At 39.0% G+C, this 15,867-nt stretch overlaps 1 protein-coding gene across 1 annotated transcript in view; it reads right to left on the minus strand.

Annotated features, from left to right (window-relative positions):
• Window positions 1–3,021: 3,021 nt before the first annotated feature.
• Window positions 3,022–15,867, minus strand: part of greb1l (GREB1 like retinoic acid receptor coactivator) — a 339,711-nt gene continuing 326,865 nt past the window's right edge. The window contains exons 31-34 of the mRNA XM_067979743.1: window positions 13,580–13,721; window positions 10,851–11,051; window positions 9,921–10,059; window positions 3,022–8,721 (exon numbers count right to left, since the gene is read on the minus strand). Coding sequence (XP_067835844.1) covers window positions 8,558–8,721; window positions 9,921–10,059; window positions 10,851–11,051; window positions 13,580–13,721 — 646 coding nt within the window. The 3' untranslated portion in view covers window positions 3,022–8,557. The remainder of the gene's footprint in view (window positions 8,722–9,920; window positions 10,060–10,850; window positions 11,052–13,579; window positions 13,722–15,867) is intronic.

The raw sequence follows: 15,867 nt of genomic DNA on the forward strand, positions 1-15,867 counted from the left end.
GTTTAAAGAGGGTACAAGGGAAAGGCCGCACAATTATAGGCCGGTCAGTCTTACCTCGGTGGTGGGCAAACTATTAGAATCAATACTGAGAGATAGGATAAACTGTCACTTGGAAAGGCATGGTTTAATCAGGGATAGTCAGCATGGATTTGTTCAGGGAAGGTCATGCCTTACAAATCTGATTGAATTCTTTGAGGAAGTGACAAGGAGGATTGATGAGGGTAGTGGTGGATGTTGTCTTCTTGGATTTTAGTAAGGCATTTGACAAGGCCCCACATGGCAGACTGGTCAGAAAGGTAAAAGCCCATAGGATACAGGGAAATGTGGCGAATTGGACCCAAAATTGGCTCAGTAACAGGAAACAAAGGGTAAAAGTCGATGGATGTCTTTGCGAATGGAAATCCATTTCCAGTGGTGTGCTACAGGGCCCAGTGTTGGGTCCCTTGCTGTTTGTGGTATATATTAATAATTTGGACTTGAATGTAGGGGGCATGATTGGCAAATTTGCAGACGACACAAAAATTGGCCGTGTAGTTGAGTGAAGAGGATAGCTGTAGACTCCAAGTGGGTTGGTGGAGTGGGCGGAAAAGTGGCAAATGGAGTTCAACCCGGAGAAGTGTGAGGTAATGCACTTAGGGAGGGCAAACAGTAAAAGGGAACACGCAGTAAATGGGAATATATTGAGAGGGGTAGAGGAAGTGAGAGACCTTGGAGTGCATGTGCACAGGTCCCTGAATGTGGCAGTTCAGGTAGATAAGGTTGTGAAGAAGGCATACGGAATGCACTCCATTATTAGCCGAGGTATAGAATACAAAAGCAGGGATGTATTAATGGAACTGTATAAAACGCTGGTAAGGCCACAGCTGGAGTATTGTGCGCAGTTCTGGTCACCACATTACAGGAAGGACGTAATTGCTCTGGAGAGAGTGCAGAGAAGATTTACAAGAATGTTGCCAGGGCTTGAAAATTGCAGCTATGAGGAGAGATTGGATAGGCTGGGGTTGTTTTCCTTGGAGCAGAGGAGGCTGAGGGGAGACTTGATTGAGGTGTACAAAATTGAGGGGCCCAGATAGAGTAGACAGAGAGTACCTGTTTCCCCTAGCGGAGAGTTCAAGAACTAGAGGACATAGATTTAAGCTGATTGGCGGAAGGATTAGAGGGGACATGAGGAAAAACTTTTTACCCAGAGGGTGGTGGGTGTATGGGATTCACTGCCCGAATCGGTGATAGAGGCAGGGACCCTCAACTCTTTTAAAAAGTACCTGGACCTGCACCTAAAGTGCTGTAAGCTGCAGGGCTATGGACTGGGTGCTGGAAGGTGGGGTTAGAATGGGCACCTGGTTGTTCTTCAAGCCGACGCAGACACAATGGGCCGAATGGCCCCATCTCTGCTGTATCTTTTCTTTGGTTCTATGAGGTCCTCTGACTTACCGCATCCACGCCCCCACCCCCCTCCCCTCACCAGGTGGCCAAAGAACCGCAGCATAGGACTGAAGTGCAGCCAGAACTAGAGGTGCAGCCCCTTCAAATAGCGAAACAGGGGCTGCCTTCACTGGTAGATAATTTGTGATATAAGCATGATTTTGATTTGTTCAGTTTATTTTTTTAAATAGTAGTGTCAGTTTATTTTAATTAATCATCATGCAAAGAGATGGAACTTTATAAACCACATAAAATATATTGCATTGAGCTTTGAAACTCCAATTAAAGACATCTAAATTGAGACATTACTCGAGTTCTCATAGAATATTGCAGCATACTTATTGAACCTGCTTAAGATCTAGAAATCAAAGCTTTCACCAAAAAATAAAATGCAAACCTGTAATTACAAGATGTTAGACATTGTAAACTCAAATATTTAATACTTCCCTGCCCATTTCATGTTTTCATTCAATGGATGTCAAACCATTGGAAAAGGAAAAATAAAGGTAATTAAAATGGTTAACTTAAAAGCCCTAATAATCTAAACTTATACCTGAATCATTGGTACATATTCTAAATTATGCAACTATAAATGGACTTAATTAGTTTTTCAATCTTTGCTTTACGGAGCGGTACTGTATCTTTATGAAGATTTAATAGCCTCTCTTTTTTACCTTGCTTTTTTAAAAAAAAGTCATACAACCTGTCAAATAACTGAGGGAAAAGTTTCACTGGTTGATGAACTAGTGTTCACTAAAATTCAGTGCAATTATTTGAAGATTTTTCTAGCACATTCTAAAAGCTAAAAGGAAATGTGCACTCATATTTCTGACATGTATAATCCTGGATACTTTTCATCAAATTTAGGCCTGGATCGAACTCTGCCACTCACCTTATCCCATGGTACGTGCAGGGAGTAAATTTCCTCACAGCTCTCTCGCACCGCTGCTGTAATGTCGGTAGAAACCTGATTACACGCATAAACAGGGTTTCCGTCGAACTTCTAACAAAATTATAGCAATAGGGCAATAGAAATTCTGAGGAAATTCACCCCGCAGTTCACCTATCACCTCTGTAGTTATTGACCTTCATTTCCAGAAGACATTTCAAAATGCCTCAGCCCACCCTATCTTGGCAAGCACCTCAAGCCCTTAGTCCCAACTTGAACCCTCCTCTCTTCCCGTTCCTCCTAAACTCTACCAATAGGGGGTAAGCCTTCAGCCATCATGATCCTGGATTCCACTCTCCTGCTGAAACCCTCCATCTTCCTGCATCTATCTACATCTTCAAAACCTATGTCTCCAACCACATCTTCAGTCATCTCCCCATACTCTTCTAACACTCAGTGTTCATTTTCCCCCTAATGTGCAGTGCCCTTGGGACATTTCAGTACATCAAAGCAATATATAAATACAAGAAGTTGTTTTGATCCCATTGTGATCAATTGTCTAATATACTATTAGTATTTTTCAACATAAAAAATACTGATTATGCACATAAATCCAACATTATACAATTGGCAACTTTCATAAACATTGGGAGATTACAGACAAAATGTTTTTATTTTTAATGTAACTAAAGAAATAATTTCAACCAATATTTCAGTTTAAATGTCAATTTAATACATTCAAAGTAAACTAACACATTCAAAACAAACTGAAACCACGATTGCAGCAAGACAGTTTGACACAAACATTGTACAAATGTTGAAACTTGAGGTAGGTCTGGTTGGCAAAACAAAATTCACCATATTTAGGGATCCAAAAAGTAATTAAATTCAGAATTAACATAATGATAAAGCAGCAATTAGATAAAACATCCTATAGAGTTACAAAAAGCCATTGCATAATTTAAGCTTCACAGTTAAGTTGTTCATATTCTACAGCTAACCTAATACTAGATTTTGCATTTGAATCAACTACTGTTTACATGCAACAAAAAAAGATTACTCACCTTTAGGTGTAATACTCCTTTTTTTGAATGAAGGTATCCTACACAGACCATTGAGTAAACTATCCAAATCAACTGGGAAAATTAATGGGACAACCTTTAAGGGACTTTCAGGCTGGAGTGGCACTTTTCCTTCCCACACTACATAAAGGAAGTGGGCAAGTTCAGTTTTCACTTTTTTTGCAATTATGTTACTTCACAGACCTTTCCCATTTCAACAGTTCTAGATCCAGAAAGAAGATGTGCCTTTGCATTTAAAGCCTACTTCAAAACACTGGCATGGTAGAATCTACAATGTGTATGTTACTCAAGACATGAACTGGAAGAAGGGCATTGTGGGCTGTATAAGGAGACCAAGACAATGGCTGGGCCACATTTTAGGATATGGTGTCAAGATTCAGTGGTGTTTGAGCATCACAACCAGAAAGATGGTAAGAGGGGAAGCAGAATCTGGAAACCCATCCCTTTCAGGATATTGTCAACTGATGTTTCTGCCAAAGCCAAATCTACTAGTATTATTCAGGATGTGGAGAATTATTCAGAATTTCAAATAAAATTGTTGGACTATAACTTGGTGTTGTAAAATTGTTTACAAGTATTATTCAGAGCACTTGTGAAAATACCATACCATTAAATATAGCTGAAGAGGTTAGGTAAAGAGCCTCAAAACTAGGATTACAAAGATGAGTGTGAGGGCTACACGAGGAAGAATAAAACCTATGACTATCCTCCGCTGGAGGTGTCTCTGGGGAGTGCAACATACTCTACCTCTTAGTAAGGATTGCCTTGAGGTGGACTTTGTTACATAATCAATACATCAGAATTTTGGGTAAGAACTTGTCATTGGATATATTCTTAGCTTCAGTGCCCCTCATTCAGTTACTGATATCTAGTGAACCTGCTGGGTCCAAAAGCATGGGTACTGGCATATGACACAAAGGCAAGGTGTACATAGGGCTCTGGAGATGACAAATAATTCCTTGTTATGGGGATCATTGCAATCAGTACTAGATACTTAAAACCTGTTAAAGGCACCTTTACAGTTCCCCTAATGGCGAATAGGTAAAGGTGTTGCCTGATGTAGCAGAAAACTTGCTGATACTTCCAGCTTTCTTTACACCAGCATTAATAAATGGATTGACGACGGTGCTACAATGCTGTCAAAACTCTCAAATATCAATGTTCCAAAAAAAAACTGTTTCTGAACCCCCACCTTCACCCTGGCCTCCCCCGTCCCCAACGTTTCCAAGGTTGGAGTGTTGCTTGGACATTATCTGCCCCATATTCTTCAATTTGGTGAAGATCTTCTCTTGAAATGCCAAATTCACCATTAAGGTTTTGTTTCATTACGCACCCCCAAAACGTGGATACTGGCAAGCTGTAAGGAATGGATTGATGGTTTGGCAGTGTCAATTTTGCATGCATCAGTCAATACCTAAAAATGGAGTCTGCTGACTTGTAGTCAGAGTTCTGTGAAAGGTATTGTGCATGCAAGGACAACGTCCTGTAGTTCCTCTTTTTGGTGCTAGGCCAAGGTAGTCTAATAAATTTTGTCAGTAGTGAAACGTGCTTATCTCAAGGGCATGATACAAAATCTAAGGCCATCAGAATCTTGATGTCTAGACTCTTTCCTGGGTTGGGGATGGGGCACATGAACCATACTGGAGATAATATGCTGAGGTAGGAGCCAATTTCATGGATCAATTTACGATTGTTATCTGTACAGTTTATCTACTAAACTGTGTTTCAAACTACTTTGAATATTCAAAACTCTACAAAACCTTACCTTACCAAGACAAGCAGTGGTAAATCAATGTATGTTCAGCCTAAACCCTGGCATGATTATATTTAAGATCCATTCCATTTGGGTAATAACAGCACTAAAAGATAACTGCCCCTGTATCAGGTTCCAAAGCTAGAAGTTACTGGATCTGATGATTCTGATTCCTGATCCTCTAACATTAGGAACTCTGAGAAATACACCCTTAGCTACCAGAGTTTCAATAACGCCCAGAGAAGACTACCTGTCACAAAGTAGAGACGAGGAGACTGCTGCTAGTTCCTCTTGCAACTTTTACTGTATGACCATGTGTGGCTCATAAAAATTATTTGAAAATAGGCCAGAGTCATAGGCAATTCTTTTCTTAAAAGGTCTGCTTTTCCTTTATTCCCTTCCTGTTCTATATATGGGATTCAGAGCTTAGGAGCAGGGGACATTAAGGGACTGCTTAGAATTTCAAACACCATGTGCCAAGATACAGAACATGAACACCTGAAATGTGATCTTATTTTTTTCAGATATTGACCCAATCTGTGCTTTTCCAGCATTTTCTCAACTGAAGTCTTCCGATACAAATCAGCAGTATGAAAGCAATACATTCCAATAGTTGGAGAAAATTTGCTCTGTGCTATGTGTAGCAAAATCATAAATGTGTTTTATAAAGAACCTGTTTCACATTCACTACACATAGTACACAGGGAAATTCCGTCAGCAGAAGAACAGCAGCCAGCTGTGTGAGAACAACCTTAGAGGAAGTTGAACAGAAAGTTAGCATTCCAGCCTGAAATTCGAGTTTCCACTTATTTTCCAATTGGCCTGTCTAACTTGCTCCTGGTATGTAGAGTACAACATATGCAGAAGAATTTATATTATGCACTACAAATTTAAAACATGGATTTACAATGGTGTTCTAACTAACACAGAATACATTCAGTCATAAAATGCACAAAGTTCAGTGACAGGACTGGGTGCTATGCTATGGCAGAACGCCAATCACAGCAAAATATATTGATTTCACAATAATTAAAGGTTAGATTAAGGAGATAGAACATGATTCAAACAGTTCCTGTTGCAAGTGTACATACAAACCAATATTCAGATAGAGAGGACTATAACTTATTTAGCTACTTCTAGTCTAGGCCATAGTAAGCAAAATGCAGCACTAAGTCCTGTCAGTGGAATTTGAACTTCAGCAATACATTCATGTAATACAAAGCTACCTGAGATCTGTGACAATAAGACTTACCCTTTATGTTGCCATAATGCATCTCCTGACACCAATGTCACGGGATACCTTTAAAACCCATAACTCCTAAGGCAGATAACTTTTGTATAAAGCTCACATAACACTGGATATAAAAGTTCAAAAATTTCTGTAATTGTCTTGAAAATTCAGCCAAGAAATTGTGTACAGTGCATGTGGGGGCGGGGGGAGAGGGGGGGAAACTATACTAAGGTAAAAGATAAACCTTGTTCATTTGTAATTGGCAATATTTACAGCAATAGAGTTTGCTTTAATGGTTATCTCACTAACAACAAAATCATTTTTTTTTTCCCGTTGCAATTCCCGTGACCACCTTTATTATCAGAGCACATGCATATTGCTGCTGGTAGGCCTGTGTCTGTGTAGCCTGAAGTTAACACTGTACTGACACTTTCGAATTGTAACTTAAAAATGTGTTGAATTTTTCTCTCTTCATATGCTAATGTTTTTATTCTAAAATGTTTGTTTGTATAATCAGATATTCAGACTTGGGTCAAAAGTCAAACTACTCTTAAAATAGTTGCAGACCAAGTAATCACATCACATAACATTTATTCTTTTAGAAAGATCCCAATACCAACCAGTATTTTAATTTTACGATCCTTAGTTCAGGTGTAAATTATCAAATTTGGGGACAGGGGGAAATTGGCACTAATTTCAAATTTTCATTTGTTATCTTTCTCTTTTGTCTTTGAGTTGCTGTTGAGATTATCACTGCATCCCATATATGAATCCTATAAGGAGTTCTCCTACAGGTTTGAACTGCTGTAGGTGTATAAAAACTAGTCAACATGGTATGGTGTAGCACAGTGATAGTTAGGATGAATTACAACTAAATCAATGTTACATTCATTTATATCCCCACAGAACATCTCTTAAAAACAAAAAAATAATAAAAAATGACACATTACAGGCAACACAGCAGGGAAACGTAAAATGTGTGATACTAGTGCAGATTTACTCTTTACGTATATGTATTGTACAAAAAAGAAAACTGAAAACCACATTGCCTCCATCCTCTATAGCATTTAGCTTTTACCATTTTAATATTTAAAATAGAAAGAATGTAGATTTTATGTGTGTCAAGACTGTACATTCAGCCTACCAAAACCTATGCTTCAATGCATTGTGGATAATTACTTGAATAAAATTAGCAGCTAATGAAAACAGTGGTGCAGTAAGTGTAAATAAAAGCATACAACTGCCTGTGTAATACATAGAAAAATAGTCTTGGGAAGGATACACAAGAGAGAACACAGACTATCTTTCTGTTAAATGAAATTACAAATGAACAAAGGCCTGCATTGTGCATGGTCAGAATTTTTTTCTAGACAAGATGCCATTGAAATTTACAGCAATACTCCCACTGAAAGCATCATGTAATGAAATCTTGCAATTTCCCTAATAATGCATTTAGATTAAAATGTCCAGAAGATATGTGAGCTTTCTAAAAAATCTTTGATGGGTTAAGTACTACACCAAATAAGTATGAAACCATATACTACAAAAACAACAAAAAAATATATAGTTAAGAGAATAGTTAGCATGATTACGGACAACCCCTCTCCATTGTCACCTATTTGTAAACCCTGAGCTTAACTGTAATTACGTACAGTCAGAATAGTGACGACGGAGAATCTTCAACATACAATCTTCAATTGCCTTCACTCCACTACTTTGGTTCCATTCCTTTCGGTGAAGCATCTTCTGTTGACGGTAGTTCACTCTTCTTTGATCCAGGTCTACTTTGACATGTTTTAAAATAAGTAGTTCTGGTCAAACCAATGAGAGAAAAAAAAAACATTCTGCAGCTCACACTGCATTTTCTGCCACGTTGAATAGGTTGATGTACCATGTCGCATGTAAAGCCATTTTCCTCGCACATTACACTCTCTCCTGGAGTTACTGAAGAAACTGACCTCGGAATGCAGCCCTCTCTTATCCCTGAGGACTTTGTCTTTGTTCTGATATAATTGTTTGTTAAAGTGACCATGGTCAGACTACCAACAAATTCTGATTTTTTTCTGCACAACTGTGCCACTTTACCCTTCCTCTCATGGAATTATAAATTGTGCTCTGTCACACTGTTATTAGTGCCACCCATCACCCTTGCTTGTCGTTTCTTGCCGTCCGAAGTGAGTTTAAATATGCCGTCCAGTAAGAAAATAAAGTGGCTTATCATCACTGCTGCTGGCTGTCTGGAACTCATCACGCAGCCGGAACTGCCATTCATCTTCCAACTCCAGACGTACAATAGTTTGACGTAATGAACTTCGGTCTTGACAAATCACACAAAGTGTGGCACCTTTAATTGCACATACAAGTAATATTAATTTATGAACTCCCCAAAATACAATATTTCAAAGCTCATCTTCTAAATTATGTAATCTCACCCATAGGCAATCAGTTAAAGTGTTGTTTTCCCACTTCATAACAAGGGCTCAAGGCCTACTGCTGCCAGTAATTGCAATCTATCTGCCATTTAAAACACTTTTCAATAATTGTACGGTCAGACTTTAGGGGAGAGGAATAAACAACAGACACAGTTACAACAGGCTGATTGTGCAATTGTGGCAGCAGCTGAAGTGAAATCATATACTGCTCTCTGCCCTCTCAATTCAAGGCTACCTTGGCAGCAAGAAATGGGCAAAAAGTCAAGAGAGAGAAGCTAAGTTGTTGCAGCTTGGAGAGGTAGGCCATAGAGCAGAAATCAAATGATTCCTCTCAGGGAGGCGGAGTGCAACACCTAGAGAGCACTGCCAGAAACCTGCAGCAGGCTTTCTACCTTTATATAAATGCAGTGTAAAAATATGAAACTAAAAAAATAAAGTGGCAGCAGACACAGCAAGTTATTATATCATTTCTGCAAAATTTTCTGTTCAATAAGTAATCACTACATTGTACATTATTATTTGGATGTAATTTCCCCTCCACCGTAATTTTTTCTTTCCTCGTAGCAAAATTTGTCACTTTGTCCTCCAGCCTACATGAATGAGTTAGATTTATCCATGAACATTGTCAATTTCACTCCAGCATTGTCTAGCAGGAGGTGATCTAAGATTCACTGCCTATTTCCAAGATGGTGCACTTTGTTTCCACACAGTGCTGCCTCTAAACACCCTTGTAAACAATTTTACAACACCAAGTTATAGTCCAGCAATTTTATTTTAAATTCACAAGCTTTCGGAGGCTACCTCCTTCCTCAGGTGAACGATGTGGAAAAAAAAAATTTTTTCCACTTTTTTCCACATCGTTCACCTGAGGAAGGAGGAAGCCTCCGAAAGCTTGTGAATTTAAAATAAAATTGCTGGACTATAACTTGGTGTTGTAAAATTGTTTACAATTGTCAACCCCAGTCCATCACCGGCATCTCCACATCTAAACACCCTAGCTGAGAAATAAGGAAACTCATCGAATAGCGAAGTTAAATATCAGTTGAGTTCCCTCGCCATCCTGTATAAGCCATTTCAGCAACAACATATAGAAGAACTGATGTCCCATTACCTTTAAGAAACATGAATTTCTTGAGAAAGTCAGCAACAACAAATGAGTCACAGAGGTAGAGGAGAAGTCCACTGAACAACACCTCCTCAGATTTTATGTTAACTGAGTGAGGTCGCGAACTTACATAACACACAGAAATCTGAGAATGGGAAAAAAAAACAACAAAGTTAAATACATACATCTTTGGAGAAATGTGTAAGGAATATTTGGTTCTTGCTTATAAGCCAGAACCATTTACTTGAGCTACCGTTCCACCATATTTTTCAGTTTAAGTTGTTCATAAATAATAATTGCCCTGCTCTCAAACTGAGATCTAATGCAGAAATTTGTAGAAACACTGCAATAATGCTAGGGAGTGGAACGTCAGTCTTGAGGTTATGTGCAACTGGCATACAGCTACATTGAGCACTGTGCCCAACCTACACAGCTGGCCTGAAAAATGCATATTAATAAAATAAATTATGTGAGCAAGATGTTAAATGAAGGATTCCAAGAAAAGACAGAAGAAACTTCACAACTATCCATTGCAGGTCGATTAAAATTAATTGATTTTAATATTAATTTAATAAATTGATGTTAATATTAAATGATTAAATCTTAATGCAATTCTGAAGGATTTATGCATATGATGACCTCATAGACCAATGGGTACTTATCAAGTGTCTCCTGTCTTTTTATGGCAAAGGTCACATCTTCAAGTACATAAATTAAAATAAATACATGTTATTGTATTATCTCATCCAGAACATACTTTTATCATAATGTACCTGCTTGACATTCTTTTCTGTTGCAGTATCATTTAAACCGTGTATGCTGCAAGAACCATACCAATGTCACTACCAGAGTGGTGAAATGAGCTTCTCACATTCAAGATGAGTGCATGGTTGACATTCTAGTTCATTGTAGTAATCTATTTAAGCAAAGGCTCACCTCAGGACCCAGGTTCATGTAGCAATCAATGGCTAACACTGGGTTCTTACTGTTGCGTACAGCTTTAGGAAAGAGTTTGTAACTAGCATGTTGCAGGAACTTCTCAAGGAGAAACTGGGCAGGAGCAGCCAGCATTGTGCTTTCACTGTCTGGAGCACAGACGTACTGAGAGGCTGAAATCATATTGAGGCTTTCGCTCACCTGTACACAAAGAAACAAGGCTGTCAATGAACAGGTCAGGAAGAAAAATGAGTCACTGCAAGGTTACCACTGATCAGTCCAAGGCTCCAAGACTATTTCTTCCTGCATACACTACAGTAAACCAGAACCCTTGGAACCTCAGCACCTAATCCTCAAACATAAATAAATAAATCAATTAAATATACAGGGGTTTTAGTTGCAGCAGACGATTATCTCTAATGCCAAACAGGAAAAACATTTGAACAGTTCTTTAACTGCAACTATCTGCAAGTTAGCTTGGATTTAAAATTTTTACCAACCAGGTAGGATCAGCCACACATTACAATACCAACTATTTTCAGTGTCATTGATGCATTATTTGACCCAAGTGTAAATTTTACTCCACAGCTAATTTGAACTCAGAATAGGTCCAATTTTGTAGACTTCAATTTAAAAATGTTAGGTATAAGTGAAGGAAAGTGCAGAAGACTTAAATCATTTTAACATATAGTTGTGTTTAGTTAGGTTAGTTATGGAAAAGGACAAGCAGCAATCTAGAGTAAAAATATTTAATTGGAGGAGGACCAATTTCAGTGGGTTGAGAACGGATCTGGCCTGGGTAAATTGGAATCAAAGATTGGCAGGCAAAACTGTAATCGAACAATGGGTGGCCTTTAAAGAGGAGATGGTTCAGGTACAGTCTAGGTACATTCCCACAAGGGGGAAAGGTACGGCAACCAAAGCTAGAGCTCCCTGGATGATGAAAGAGATAGAGAATAAGATGAAGCAGATAAAGGGGCTGTATGACAGATGTCAGGTTGATAATACAAGTGAGAACCAGGCTAAATATAGAAGGTTCAGAGGGGAAGTGAGAAAGGAAATAAGAGGTGCAAAGAGAGAGTATGAAAATAGACTGGTAGCTAACATAAAAGGGAATCTAAAAGTCTTATATAGGCATATAATAGTAAATGGGTAATAAGGAGGGGTAGGGCCGATTAGGGACCAAAAAGGAGATCTATGCATGGAGGCATCTGTCTTTACCTAGGAAGAAGATACTGCTAAAGTCACAGTAAAAGAGGAGGTAGTTGAGATACTAGATGGGCTAAAAATTGCTAAAGAGGAGGTACTAGAAAGGCTGGCTATGCTTAAAGTAGATAAGTCACCCAGTCATGATGGGATGCATCCCACGTTGCTGAAGGAAGTAAGGGTGGAAATGCAGAGGTGCTGGCCATAATCTTCCAATCTTCCTTAGATATGGGAGTGGTGCCAGAGGATTGGAGAATTGCAAATGTTACACCCTTGTTCAAAGAAGGGTGGAAGGATAAACCCGGCAACTACAGGCCAGTCAGTTTAATCTCAGTGGTGGGGAAGCCCGACAATCCTGGATAAAATTAATAGTCACTTGGACAAGTGTGGATTAATAAAGGAAAGCCAGCACAGATTTGTTAAAGGCAAATCGCGTTTATCTAACTTGATTTGAGTTTTTTGATGAGGTAACAGAGAGGGTTGATGAGGGCAATGCGGTTGATGTAGTGTATATGGACTTTCAAAAGGTGTTTGATAAAGTGCCATGTAATGGGCTTGTCATCAAAGTTGAAGCCCGTGGACTAAAAGGGGCAATGGCAGCACAGATACGAAATTGGCTAAGTGACAGGAAACAGAGAGTGTGGTAAACGGTTGTTTTTCGGGCTGGAGGAAGCTATAAAGTGGTGTTCCCCAGGGGTCGGTACCAAAACCACTGCTTTTTTTTGATATATGTTAATGACATGGATTTGGATGCACAGGACACAATTTCAAAATTGATGACACAAATGTCTAAAAGGATAGTGGAAGTAGATTCAATCGTAGCTTTCAAAAAGGAATTGGATAAATACTTGGAGGAAAAAAATTTGCAGGGCTATGGGGAAAGAGCGGGGGAATGGAAGTAACTGGATTGGTCTTACAAAGAGCTGGCATGGGCTCGATGGGCTGAATGATCTCCTTCTATACTGTAACCATTCTATGATTCTATATGTTCCTCTGCAGCCTGAGCCTTGCACAGGAAGTGTTGTACAGGGAGGCCCATGGAATCTGGAGCACACTACTTAAAGGGCTGCTGCTCAGAATTAAAGGGAGTGGTCACTTAAAGGTAAATGGCCATATTGGGGCAAAAACTCCCCAGCCTTTAGAAAAGTGGAAAATAGTTTTAAAAATATTTGTCAGTTTTTTCAAGTTTTAAGGGAAGAAAGAAGTGTCAGGTAAAAAGGAAGTTGAAAGTGAAACAAATATCTATGCGTGAAATAGTCAATGGAAGCGTTAAATTTTCTTTCTCCAGAGAATGCAAATATTTGGTTCAAAATGTAACTCATTTGCAGTCCAGCACAAAAACAAATGGTTTCTATCAACAAGGTATAAAAACTTAAAAATCATGTAAAGATCATGTGGCAGGCACATGGAGGTGATTCACTGTAACCTCTTGCGAGAGGTTCAATATCAGGTGATGCGAAATACATTTTTGTTTATGATCAAGTCTGTGGTCAAAAAACTTAATATCATGGGATATTCCTTACCATGATCTTGGGTTTTATAACAAAATCTTTATGTCCTCCAACCTGGATGTGTTTCTTCATGAGACTAAAGTGATTGAATCGACAAAGGAGTAAGCCGCTGCTATTTGTCCGTAGGTTGAAGTCAATGTCTTCACAAGTATACCTGTAAGAAACAAGAAATGTTTTAATTTCTTATTTTTTTTCTCTACATAAGAACCATTCACAGAAAAGTCTCTTTGAACAAGGATGGTGGAACAAACTGAGTTAGAGTTCTGCAGAATCAATGACTCTTTCTAATGGGCCAAAGAGGCTTCACTTACAAGGATGGCAAACTTTTCTATGTTTTTTTTCCATCATCCCCGTCTACGTCTTTCTGTCAATCAGCTCCAGAATTCAAAGACAAAATCATCTGGTTGTGAGACAGTTGCTCTACCATACATGTTGCTCTACTATACCTCCCCCAAAATATCAGTTCTTATAAACAAGAATTACAACAAAGGAAAATCTATCACCTCCCCTTCTCCTTATCTGAAAGGAATGCTAGTGGACATGAGAAGGAAGGATGACGTTAGTGGAGTAGGTTGGATTTCAGGAATCAGGATTATTGTCTGTGGCTGGTATACACTGGCACTGTGATGGCAATACTTTCTGCAAGCACTAAGTACAGCTGCAACAATGAGACTAGAGCTGTCTTACATAGTGAATTACTTAACCTATGGAAGTACTATGAATGGATGAACTCGATGTACAGATAGTTGAGAGTTTAAGAGCAGAAAATACACTTTGCAAATATAATGATGTATTTCAAATGAGAAACAGTATTACTATTAGAAGGCGTCAGAAAGTTGGTCCCTTAGAGGCTGAGACAGGAGAAATTATAATGGGGAATAAGGAAATGGTAGAGATGTTAAACAAATATTTTGTATTTGTCTTCACAGTAGAAGACACAAAAAATACCAAAAGTAGTGGGGAACCAAGGAGTAAATGAGAGTGAGGAACTTAAAGTAATTAATATCTGTAGAGAAAAAGTACCAGACAAACTAATGGGACTAAAAGCTGACAAATTCCTTGGACCTGATGGCCTACATCCTAGGGTTCTAAAATAGGTGGCTGCAGAGATAGTGGATACATTGGTTGTGATCTTCCAAAATTCCCTAGATCTAGAAGAGCCTAGCGGATTAGAAAGTAGCAAACGTAACACCGCTATTCAAGAAAGGAGGGAAAGAGAAAACAGGGAACTACAGGCCAGTTAGCCTGACATCAGTCATCGGCAAAATTCTGGAATCCATTATTAAGGAAGTTGTAACAAGCCATTTAGAAAATCATAATAGGATTAGGCAGAGTCAACATAGTTTTATGAAGGGGAAATCGTGTTTAACAAATTTATTAGAGTTCTTTGAGGATGTAACTACCAGGGTAGATAAAGGGGAACCAGCGGATGTAGTATATGTGGACTTCCAAAAGGCATTCGATACGATGCCACACAAGAGGTTGTTACACAAGATTAGGGCTCATGGGGTTGGGGGTAATATATTAGCATGGATAGATTGGTTAATGGACGGAAAACAGAGAGTAGGGATAAACGGGTCATTTTCAGGTTGGCAGGCTGTAACTAGTAGGATGCTGCAAGGATCAGTGCTTGGGCCTCAGCTATTTACAATCAATATTAATGACTCAGATGAAGGAACCGAGTGTAATGTATCCAAGTTTGCTGATGATACAAAGCTAGGTGGGAAAGTAAGCTGTGAGAAGGACAAAAATAGCCTGCAAAAGGATATAGACAGGTTAAGGTGAGTGGGCAAGAAGGTGGCAGATGGAGTATAATGTGGGGAAATGTGAGTTTATTCACTTTGCTAGGAAGAATAGAAAAGCAGAATATTTTTTAAATGGTGAGAAACTAACAAATGTTCATGTTCAGAGAGATCTGGGTGTCCTCGTACAAGAAACACAGAAAGTTAGCATGCAGGTACTAAATGGGATAGATTCAGAACAGATCAAGCAGCTCAAAACTTGGCATCCATGAGGCACTGTGGGCCATCAGCAGCGGCAGAATTGTATTCCAGCACAATCTGTAACCTCATTGCCCGGCATATCCCTCACTCTACCATTACCGACAAGCCAGGGGATCAACCCTGGTTCAACGAGGAGTGTAGAAGAGCATGCCAGGAGCAGCAACAGGCATACCTAAAAATGAGGTGCCAAACTGGTGAAGCTACAACACAGGACTACATGCATGCTAAACAGCGGAAGCAACATGCTAAAGACAGAGCTAAGTGATTCCACAACTAACGGATCAGATCAAAGCTCTG

This window comes from Heptranchias perlo, chromosome 3 (genome assembly GCF_035084215.1).
Source record: "Heptranchias perlo isolate sHepPer1 chromosome 3, sHepPer1.hap1, whole genome shotgun sequence".
NCBI lineage: Eukaryota > Metazoa > Chordata > Chondrichthyes > Hexanchiformes > Hexanchidae > Heptranchias > Heptranchias perlo.